Source organism: Gouania willdenowi, chromosome 7, assembly GCF_900634775.1.
Source record: "Gouania willdenowi chromosome 7, fGouWil2.1, whole genome shotgun sequence".
Lineage (NCBI taxonomy): Eukaryota > Metazoa > Chordata > Actinopteri > Blenniiformes > Gobiesocidae > Gouania > Gouania willdenowi.
Window position 1 is genome coordinate 2,063,592 of NC_041050.1, and position 12,025 is coordinate 2,075,616.

At 35.0% G+C, this 12,025-nt stretch overlaps 1 protein-coding gene across 2 annotated transcripts; it reads right to left on the reverse strand.

Moving 5' to 3' along the window:
• Positions 1 to 4,376: 4,376 nt before the first annotated feature.
• tmdd1 (transmembrane and death domain 1) lies at positions 4,377 to 10,378 on the reverse strand. 2 transcript variants are annotated; one of them, XM_028453839.1, is made up of 4 exons: positions 10,086 to 10,378; positions 8,835 to 8,957; positions 7,414 to 7,554; positions 4,377 to 4,547 (listed from the first exon to the last, which is right to left on the reverse strand). In XM_028453839.1, exons 1-4 carry the CDS (start codon positions 10,339 to 10,341, stop codon positions 4,519 to 4,521), a joined length of 549 nt encoding a protein of 182 aa, XP_028309640.1. In that variant the 5' UTR covers positions 10,342 to 10,378; the 3' UTR covers positions 4,377 to 4,518. The 2 variants fall into 2 exon arrangements, with proteins under 2 accessions (XP_028309640.1, XP_028309639.1); XM_028453838.1 differs by lacking the exon at positions 4,377 to 4,547 and having other exon boundaries at positions 7,147 to 7,554.
• Between the last annotated feature and the right edge of the window lie 1,647 nt (positions 10,379 to 12,025).

The following is a 12,025-nucleotide window of genomic DNA, read 5'->3' on the forward strand; positions in this document are numbered from 1 at the left end:
ACAGATTCATAGAACAATAGACCATCATTTTACTGACTTTATGGATGGACCCCAAAAATCTCCCCTTTATCCCTCTTATAGATGGTCCTGTCTCCACATGACTGTTCTTCAATGTTCATGTCTGTGTTCAACCACCTTCAGCTATAGTGGGGGTCCCTGCTCTCTGGAACCTTTATTTTGGGGGTGGTGGCCTGAACATGTTGAGAACCACTGCTTTAAACCACATATTTTACTGTATAAAATTGTGTGTAAATGTGTGATGTTTTCCAAAACCTGCACATGATGCTATATTCAGTGTCATAATATAATGTCTGCTTGATTTAAAATGTATTTTTCCGTCTAAAGTTTTTATTAAAGCATTAAATAGTTTGTTCCTAACTTTTTCAAACTTAATTTTTCCATATTAGCGTTGCCTGGTGATTAAAGCTCATAAAACATCAAAGCTCATCACATTGTGAGTGTGTTCTCACCTCTGGAGTGTTTTAACTGCACATCTGTACAGTTGGATTGTTTCTCAGAGATTGAAACTATGTTGACTGTCACATTAAAACAGCGTTAGTCTGTCAGAGAGATGATCTATGATGTCAGCACGCTGCTTTATAGCCTCCATTTACAGCTACTGCTAAAGTACACACACTACAGTACATGCTAATATTCTGCACAGCTATTAAATGTGAGCTGTTAGTGCTGCTCTTTCTCAGTAGAGTTTATACTTTGTTCATTTAAAACACACTCATTCTGATGTAGTTTAAAGTAAAGCTTGGTAAGAAGACAGAAGTGTCGTCTTTAAAATAGACAGAGTAGGAAATAGTCATCGTTCATATTTCAACATTTAAAAAAGACCATGCATTAATATTTCTAACATATAATTATCACCATATGATCATGAATTAATTATAAAAGTAAAAACAAACAAAATCTGCAGTTAAGATGATTTTTTTTCAATTAAAATTTAAAATTTTCTCAGATAGGAAATAATGATTGTTTGTATTTCAATACTTAAAAACTGTAAAAAATTCTATAAAAGACTATTTATTATATTTTTAACATATGATTATGACCATGAGTTAATTATAAAAGTAAAAATTAACAAAATATACTGTTAATATTTTTTTGTCAATTTAAATTTTACATTATGTATTGTATCAGATAGGAAATATTAATCTGACTCAAAATTAAAGTTTGTTAAAAATTCTATGAAAGACTATTTATTAATATTTCTAACATATTGTTTATGGACGCGGGTTAATTACAAAAGTTAAAAACACTTAAAATCTGGAGTTAAGATCATTTTTTCCAATTTAAAATTAAAAATTTATTCTAAATTCAAATGTTAAATAGTCTTTGATTTGCACTTTTTACTTTACAATAACTAAAAAAAAAACAAAAAAAAAAACAAAAAAAAACAAACAATTACCATTTAGTTAAACTCAAAATCAACCATATCTTTGTGTCTCTTTGTGGCCCCAAAGTAAACGTACAATCTGACTCTTAAGAACACACAAAATGAAAGACAAGTAGACAAAATTACTCATAAAACACACAAAAAAGGAATACACATGCACACAATGATATAAAAATATACAAAACAACAACACAGGACACCCAAAAACACATAAAATGACAACAAAAATCCACAAAATTTCTCCAAAAAACACAAAACACTTCAACAAAAAAACAAATCTATCATTTTTTTTCCAATTAAAATCTACATTTTTAAAATTTTAAATTTGTCTAAGTGTGCGTGCCCCCCAAACTAAACACACAATATGACTCCTAAAACCCCCCAAAAATACTCATAAAACACAAAAAAGGAATAAACGTGCACAGAACGACAGAAAAATATACAAAACAACAACAACCACAGAGGATGTCAAAAACACATGAAATTACAACAGAAACATAGATAAAACCCTTCTTTGTTGTTTCCTGTATTAATGCTCTGATTGGTCATTATTCTAATGCTGACATGAATGTTGATCATGTGACCCTCAGATCAGATAATCACATGTTTGTGGCTTTGTTGTGATAAAAGTTTACAACTTACTGTATGTAGATTTATAATGAAATAATCTCATTAATCTATTCCCAAACTATCTACCTACATTATATCAAGCATTTATTTGATTTATGAGCCTTTATTTGTTGTTAGAAATCAGCCACTTTAAGTCAGGTTATTATATATTATATATATTTTATTAGTGGGTTCTGAAGTACATGTAATGAGCGCATGTGACCACAGGAGGGCACTGTAGCTGTTTCCACAGAAGGAGAAAACGCTTCTATTGTCTGATCAGCAATAAAAACTAAAAAACTTGCCAGGATTGAATTTCCCAGAGGAAAACCATGAAAGACAAAGTTGTGAGAGCAGATTTAAAAAGTTTCACTTTGAAAGTGATGCTGTTTCCTGTCTGTGATACATATATATTCTACTTCCTGTGATCCATAAATATTCTACTTCCTGTGATCTATATATATTCTACTTCCTGTGATCTATATATATTCTACTTCCTGTGATCCATATATATTCTACTTCCTGTGATCTATATATATTCTACTTCCTGTGATCTATATATATTGAGCACAGGGAGAGTGATGGTAGGGTGGGGACTGCAGCACCTCCTGCAGATGAATAAAGATTTTAAAAGGTAGAGCCTTTAGTGACACTGAGCACACCCCAGAGAGAGTCCCAGTCCAGATTCTTTGTTGTGTGTGTGTGTGTGTGTGTGTGTGTGTGTGTGTGTGTGTGTGTGTGTGTGTGTGTGGCTCGTGGGGCCAAGTTTTGTGCGGCCGAAGAATAAACAAAACGACAACAAAATACTCAAAATGATAGAAAATACACCAAAGGACGAGTAAAATATACAAAACGACCCTAGAAACATAAAACATTAGAACAGAAATACACAAAACTACGAAAATACACACAAAACAACTTTCACAAAACAACTAAAACACACAAAATGGAACAAAAAAAAAAAAATTAGTCAAAATTACTATCAAAGTATCAAGGACAACAACAGAAATGCACAAAATGACAGAAGAATACACACAAAGACACAAAACTTACATAACAATGAAAATGACAGGAAATGACAAAAACAAAAATGTACTAAATGACAGTTTGATATCGTCCACATTTCTGAGCTTTGCCAGATATTTTACGCCCCTTTGCAACCCTATTTACATATCCATAACTAAATTATTTTTTAATTTACACAATGATGAATGGTTTCTCAGTTATTTGGACGTTTAAAAGGGCCAATTTTGGCCCCCGGACCCTGAGTTTTACACATGTGGCCTCAGGTCTATCTTTGGTTAATTAAAGATAAATAAATTGTTAATTATTCTGACTTCATGTGACAACCTTAAGTAGGTGGAGTTGTTTTGTGTGTGTCCCTCCCATACATTGGTCTGATTGATCATTGGTCTCAGGTGTGAGGGGGCGGAGCTACATCTATAGATCAGGTGACTTCTCCAGACTGCAGCCACTTGTTGCTTTTTGTGTCTTTATAGGTTGTGTTTGTTATTTATTTGTTATGTTCAATACATGTTGTTTACTAGCGTTGATCCTTTTGTATTTATCGTGAACTTGATCCAGTTGTTACAACAGACAAAGAAATATATGCAACTGAGGTCATTTCAAGGTCATTTATACCAAAAGAATCAGAAATCTTCATAAATATAAACACACCACCTGTTTTTTGTGGTGATTATGTATATATATATATTTCTTCTTGTATTTAATAAACACATGATCTGATCAGTTTGTCTCAGTTGTCATTGATTAGTAGATAAAAATGACTTGGAATGAAGCTACATTTCTCTTTTTCAGTATAGTGAAACTCTTTTTAAATGTAGAATAACTTGTAGCTTAGCATGCTACATTTCTCTGCTTCAGTGTAAACTAGAGTAGCTCATGGTGGTTTTCTATGTCTAGACCTAAACTCTTCAGAAAACAACTAATTGAGAACAATGTTTGATTGGTAACATTTGCCACTGACGGCGAAATAGGTGAAATGGCCACGCCCCTTTTTAAGCAAAGTACTACCAACCGCTATTACTATATCTCCAGAACTGTTGGACCTAGAAGTGAAGAAAATGTGAGCAATATCCACATTATGGGGGGGTATGGTAATCCTATCCTGCTTCAGTGTAGCGAAACTCCTTTTTAACATAGAATAACTTGTAGCTTAGCTTGCTAGCTACCTAGCTTACGACAGCACTAGGTATTGCTATCAGCGTAATACCAGTACAACCTTTGGTCTTCGTCTACTGGCACAACATCAAAGAGTCAGAATGTTAATTAGCTTTAATGTTAACGTTTACCATCTTATAAACACATAAACAAACATGGCCGCCCAGCAGAATGGCCTCAACAATAGAAGTAAGCACTGATGAGTATTAACGATGTCCCGGCAAGAAAAATTCCCCCAAATCCGACGAGCATTCCGACAAAAATGAGCAAAGCTCCGTCCAGAGGGCCCTTCTCGTACGGTGGGGCCGGAACCCACTGCACGATCAGATCCAGCTCACGCCAGTCCAGGTTCCTGACTGACACACACACACACACACACACACACACACACACACACACACACACACACACACACAGACACACACACACACACACACACACACACACACACACGGAGAGTTTTCATTACAGTTATAAGTATTTTAAGTGCCATAAAACACAGTGACTGTACTATATTATATATATATATATGTGCATTCATTTGTTGTTCTTTTGAAAATAGACTCGGTTCATCTTCTGTTGTGCAATTCTTCTTCACAATGTGTTTGGTGAAGCAACACTGCACCCAGCAGGTCATGTATGGCACTGCAGCAAGATAAAGCATAAAGCTGATTTTATCATAAATTTACAACATTAATCTAAAAGTGGCGATTTTTAATAACACGGTTCAGCCTCACAGAGTTAAAGTAAGAAGAAATCAGGGCGGAGCTTCTTTCTTCTTGTAAATATGACTTTACATTTGAGAACATGAATGTTGACCCGTATTCAGGAAGGTTAACTCCTCCTACACCGTTTGTCTGATTTTGACAAATATTCTATCATAAAAGTTCATAAAGTTCCCGAGATTACTTTTATAATTTGAACTTTTTGACTTATTGCATTTTTTAATTCCCATTCATTTCTATTAGAAATTTCAAGCCCTTTATTTCTGGCCGTTCTTCAATCCATTTCAACTAATTTTCAGCTAATGCTAGGTTAGTGCTAATGGTAGGCTAATGCTAATGCCTAGCATTAACATTAACATAATGTTAATGCTAGGTATGAACTAGATATTAACATTATGTTAATACTAATGCTAGGCTAATGCTAATGCTAGGTTAATGCTAATGCTCGGCTAATGCTAAGGTTTGTCTGATGCTAATGCTAGATAAATGCTAATGCCTAGCATTAACATTAACATAATGTTAATGCTAGGTATCAACTAGGTATTAACATTATGTTAATACAAATGCTAGCCTAATGCTAATGCTAGGTTAATGCTAATGCTCGGCTAATGCTAAGGTTTGTCTGATGCTAATGCTAGATAAATGCTATTGAAGGTTAGTGCTAATGCTAGGCTAATGCATGGTTAGTGTTAATGCTAGGCTAATGTTAACATTGGGTTAATGCTAACACTAGGTTAATTTTAATGCGAGGCTAATGTTATTGCTAGGTTAGTGTTAATGCTAGACTAATGCTAAGGTTAGGCTAATGCTAATACTAGGTAAGGGCTAATGAAGGTTAGTGCTAATGCTAGGCTAATGCTATCACTAAGCTAATGCTAGGTTTATGTTAATGCTAGGCTAATGCTAGGTTAGTGTTGATGCTAGGCTAATGCTAATGTTTGGTAAGTGCAAATGAAGGTTAGTGCTAATGCTAATGTTAGGCTAACGTTAATGCTAGGTTAATGCTAACACTACGCTAATGTTAATGCTAGGATAATGTTAACGCTGAGCTAATGCTAATACTAGGTTAATGCTAAAATAAGCTAATACTAATGCTAATATAAATGTATGCTAATGCTAGCTAATATTAACTATTGCTAAGCTAATGCAGTGCATCTTCACTTTTCTTCAGGAAATGCAAATATTCTAGTTGTACATGTTACACAGATAGTGGTTGGCGTGAATCTCCAAACAGTTTATAAATTTAGATTTATTTTTTTCTTTTGCCCCCCATGGCAAGAATCTCAGACTCCGCCTATGCTTCACACTCGTCTCCGAGGACCAACTGCAGCGTTGTCGTCGTGTTTTAACTTGGTCGAAGCCCTCGTGAGACGGAGACAATGGACAGGTGATAATTACATTTTTGAGTCTCCAACCGTCCTGGGAAATATTCTCATATGCTGAGAGAGTTGGCGTTGGAGAGGTAATGAGTTGGAATCTCGCCCAGGGCCAGCGAATCTAATCCGGCATCTCATCTAAACACTTAATAGATTCAGGGTTCAGTGACTCGTCATTCACACGATCTCTGGAGAAATGGGGGAAAAATGTCCTCTTGACATCAAACGTTGGCATTATCTGAGCTTTAAACAGTGGCCACACATTCCTCACCTCTGGCCCACATTAGCAATTTTTATTTTGTGACACATTAAAAAGGCAATTTCCAAACTAAAGAAGCCTCGGCCCACTTAGGAACCATAAAACTCTCGCCCTAAAGTAGGCAGAAAATATCAGCGCCAATAAAGTCACTCAGGCTTTATCATCAGTTTCATGTTTTTATGACTATTTTAATAAGTAATTTCAAATTAAATAATGGAAGCTTTTTTTTTTTAGTAATTTTGTTGTTCCTTTGTGCATTTTGTGTACTTTACTTGTCATTTTATGTATTTTTGCGCATTTCTGTTTGTTTTTGCATATTTTTGTTGTCTGCCCATTTTTTTTCTGTCATTTTGTACATTTCTGTTGCCCGTTTGTGTGTTTTTGGAGTCATTTTTTCATTTTTACTTGTCCTTATGTGTATTGTTTCATCTTTTTGTGCATTTTAAGTGTATTTTTGTTTACTTTCGGCATTTTATTTTGTCTTTTTATGTATTTTTGTTGTCATTCTGCTTTTCTCATTTTGACATTATTTCTGTTGTCCTTTTGTGTGTTTAATTGTCCTAATGTGTATTGCTTTGTATTTTTGTGCATTTGCGTTCTGTTTTATTAAGTCTTTTTGTGTTTTTTGGGTTCATTTTGTACATTTTTGTTGTTCCTTTGTGTATTTTTTGTCTTTATGTTGTCAGTTTGCGCATTTTTGTTGACATCAGTTTCCCGTTCATATAACTATTTTATAAGAAAATTTCTAATGACAAAAGTTAATAATTGAGGCTTTTTTTTTAACGTTATTTCAAATGCCATCTCAAAGGCCGTCTGCAGTACCGCCAGGGTCCACACGAGGGCCACAACCAGCACAACCTTTTCTTTTCTTGATCCTTCGACTCTTGTTGTTGTTTAGTTTAATCGACGGAGCCTTCAAAGAGTCGACGTATTTGACGTAATCTTCGACGTAGCGTTTCAGGTTCAGCGCCTTCTGCTGGTTGATGTTTTTCCCCAATTCTGTGAAGAACAAGAAGAACAGAGTCTGTGACCTGCAAGAGTTCTCTAAAGATTACATTTTATTACACATCACAGACGCAGTTTGACAAGAAAATTTACTCAAACTTAACAAAATTACGTCGAAAAAAAACAAACAAACAAAAAAAACAGACAAAATTACTCGAAAGAGTTACTACAAAAATACACAGAATGACACAAATTTACAAAACGACAACAAAAACAAACAAGAAGACTCCAAAAACACATGAAGTGATGACAAAAATACAGCAACTTACTCCAAAAACACGCAAAACAACAGCATTATTACAAAGAACTACTTGGAAAAAACCTCACGTTATTGAAAACACATTGAACGACAACAAAAAAACACTTTTTTTTCCCCTCGAAAATTTAGAAAACCACAAAACCACACAAACAGAAACACTGAAAAACTAAAGCAAAACGAGATGTGAAAATACAAAATGACTGAAAAAATAGCAAAACAACAACAAAAACACACGGAATGACACAAATTTACAAAACAACAACATAAATACACAAAATTACCAAAAAATATACGAAAACACAATAAACGACATCAAAAAAACCAAAAATTAGCTTGATAAACCACACTAAATGACTCAAATATGTGCAAAACAACAACAAAAATACACAAAATTACTCAGGGTACACAAATAAATAAATACATACAGAGACAGAAAAATATGCAAAACGACAACAAAAACAGAAAAGACTCCGAAAACACATAAAACAAAAATGTACAAAAATACAACAGAAGCACACAAGGCCTTTGTTGTTTCTTGTGTTAATGCTCTCATTGGTCATTATTCTAATGCTGACATAAATGTTGATCATGTGACCCTGTGTCTGCAGTGATGTCACCAGTCTAACCCTCCAGCCTGTTGTGTGAAGCCCCGCCCCTTCCTCTCCTCTCTAGTTTCCCTCTAACGCTAACGATGGAGCAGATGGTTTGTTAGATCATTTACACCTCCTTTCCTTCTCCGTCTCTTTCCATCCAACGTGGAGCCGTGCACGAGGCACCGGACGGCGACACATGGCGGCGTGAGAAATGCCACTTTTCATCTTCCAATTAAAAACAAATCCCAAAGTAATGAGGTGGTGATTATTCACTGTTGTTGTTGTTAGAGGACTGAAATAAACCAGTGGTTTGATCCACTTCCTGTTAGTCATGTGACCTGCTGTGATGACTGACAACTAATTAACGTGTTACACAAAGATACTTTCATGGATATTGAAATAAAAACATTGTAATTTCTCACCAATGGCGACGTCCGTTCTTCCGATGTGATACAAGGCTCGGGAAAGCCTGTCGTAGTAGATCTTTACTCCGTTCTTAAGCAGCCAGTTTGTCAGGTCGTCACGGCAACGCTTCTTCTTCCTGTCTGATAAACATCAAACGCATGTGAGCTGCTCTGTGATTGGACGATTGGATTCAGACGGACCTCGAGCTGGAGTTCATGAGTGTCGTCGTTCTTCTGTGTAAATGTTTCTCATGCTTTCATCACTTTGGTTTCTTTATCACGTAAACACCTACAGTAGGATTGAAAACACATTTTTCTTGTCGTTCTGCGTATTTTTCTGTCATTTCCTGTCGTTTTATGGTTTATTTTGATGTTGTGTGTTTTTATTATGTTTCTGTGTCTTTTTCTCACTGGTTGAATTCATGAGAAGCAGACGAGCCTTGGGCTGGATTTCAGGGACATCGTGTCACTAGTGTCGTCTAAAGGTTCTTTTTTTCAAGTATGACCCTGAAAAAAATATTTGTGAATTTTGGTTCGACATTTGTGCATTTTTTTGTTTTGTTTTTGTTTTGTGTTCATTCTGTGTGGTTTTTTTTTTTTTTTTACATTTATAGTTTTCATTTGGTGTACAGTATTTTTGTGTTCGTTCTGTATATTTTTCTGTCATTTTGTACATTTTCATTGTTCTTATGTGTATTGTATGTCTTTTTTTGTTGTCCTGTGTGTTTTTGGAGCCATTTTGTCTTTTTTTACTTGTCCTTATGTGTATTATTTCATATTTTGTGTATTTTTGTTACTGTTTTGCATTTTATTCTGTCTTTTTGTGTATTTTTGTTGTAATTTTGTGAATTTTTGTCATCCTGTTGTATATTGTTTTTGTCATTTTGTGTATTTTTTTAGTTATTTTGTCATTTTTACTCATCCTTATGTGTATTATTTTATCTTTTTGTGCACTTTTGTCTATTTTTGCTATCGTTCTGAATTTCATTCTGTCTTTTTGGCCTTTTTGTGTGATTTGTTTGAGTCATTTTGTACATCTTGTTGTTCTTATGTGTAGTTTTTGCCTTTTTGTTGTCAATTTGTGCATTTTTTATTTTGTTTTGTGTGATTTAAGAGTCATTTTGTGAATTTATTTTGTTGTTTTGTGTGTTTTAGGAGGTATTTTGTGTATTATTCTGTCATTCTTAGTGGTTTTTGGGTTGTTAGTTGTCAGTTGTCCATGTCTGACTTAAATGAATAAAGTGAATCTCTTTATTATAATGAACTGACCAGTAGCAGATGAGACGTCTCTCTTGGTTCTGTAAACTTTCACATCCAGTGTATTCTTCTCTGCTGAGAGTCGCTCCAGACGTTTAAAGATGTCCTCCTCAGGCTGAGAAAGAGCTGAGAGGAGCTTCTCACACTCTGTAGACGTCAATAACTCCACTAAACGCTCCAGCTGATGGACGCCGATGTCCTCTGACACTGTGTCCTGTGTGGTCACTATATGCAGCTGCAGGGACACCAGAAGCATCCACAGCCTCATCCTGCAGCCCTTGTGTCTCACACAGTACAAACTATAACTGAAACTTCAACCTATAAAATGTAATATCAGTTATGAATCGCCATGGAAACGGCTAAAACCGTTAAACAGTTATGGAACAGTATTTGCGTAAAGACACACTTTTTATTTTATTTTTTATTTACAATGAATCCATTTGATATTTAATAGCAAACTAGTCTTATGTTATGTTATAAAACAGTTATAATCAATAATCAATAACTTAATTGGACAAAGAGACAGTATTAATAGCAACAGTTAAACTTTTTTCTAGACATTATCAGTCCACTGTTCAGGTGTTAATAACCATTAATAACCAACTGTCACTTAGGAAATGTTTGTGTGTTGCCATGACAACAGGTTCTTCTCCATCTTCCAGTTGTGGACCTTAAAAAGAAATGATTAAATCAACAAATCAAATCATAGTCGCTTAATACTGTTGACTAATAAAAATGTGCTTATAGAACTGTTGAATAATAATCCCTTAATTATGCTATGCTATGCTATGCTATGCTATAATATTTTATGCTATGCTATGCTATGCTATGCTATAATATTTCATGCAATGTTATGCTATGTTATAATAATTTATGTTATGCTATATTATAATATTTTATACTATGCTATGCTATGCTATAATATTTCATGCTATGCTATGCTATGCTATGCTATGCTATGCTATGCTATGCTATGCTATGCTATAATATTTTATGTGTATTTATAGTTTATGTGTATATTTATTTTAAAGTGAATGTTGCAGAGTTTTGGCCACTGAAAACTACATGAGGGACCACATTAGGTCCACCTACCTTAGGTTGGAGACTGTTTGAAAGTAAATGTAACACATGCTATGTTAATGGACCGTGTCACAGAAGCAGCAGGATGTGAATGTAGTCGTCGTTACACAGTCGTCGTGTTTGCATTGTTTAGGTATCAGTCGTACACACAGGGTGTTAAACATGTGGTACGCAGAACGCTGACGGCACTGTGTGTGTGAGCCTTTATCTCAAAACTCTCCCCCCTCCGTCTGCTTTGAACTGCTCTGTGTGTGTGTGTGTGTGTGTGTGTGTGTGTTGCTCGCAGCGAAAGCACTTAAACGTTTGACTGTGTTAAGTAACTAAAACACATTTCAGACGCCACTGGGGAGGAAAAAAACAAAACAAAAATCACATTGAAAACCCAGTGAGTGCACGACAGGAAACACATTTATATTCCAGTGAGCGAAGCCTCATCGCCGCCAGCAAAAAATATGTTGGTTGTGTTATGATTGTTTGTGAATTTTAAATCGTGCTCGTCCCCAACCACCAATGGCTCGGTCCAGATGTGGCGTGGAACCGATGACCTTTAGAAGATTTTCAATGGTGGAAGGCAGAGATATAAAAAATGTGTTCTTTGTGTTTGGCGATGCTGGGAGGAAACACATGTTTAATGGTGTTATTATTATTGTGTGGGCTGCAGTGTTTTAAATTGTTAATAAGCCTCATTTGCCAACAGTGAAGGTTGTTTGTGTTGTGTTGTCAGCTTTCTATGTTGGATATTAATGATAAAGCATCACAAGTACAGTTTGAGACTTTTGCCAAGAGGGGCAAAAGAAAAAATAGAATTAAATATATACACATCTCAAGATTTTTTTTCAGCATTTTTTTGTCAATTTTTGCATTTTTAGTGT

Coding starts and splice junctions, on each gene's coding strand:
- tmdd1 (XM_028453838.1), bottom strand. CDS start 10,341: ATGAGGCTGTGGATGCTTCTGGTGTCCCTGCAGCTGCATATAGTGACC. Junction 8,958..10,085: donor AGACGTCTCATCTGCTACTG/GTCAGTTCATTA, acceptor GATGTTTATCAG/ACAGGAAGAAGAAGCGTTGC. Junction 7,555..8,834: donor AAGAACGGACGTCGCCATTG/GTGAGAAATTAC, acceptor TGTTCTTCACAG/AATTGGGGAAAAACATCAAC.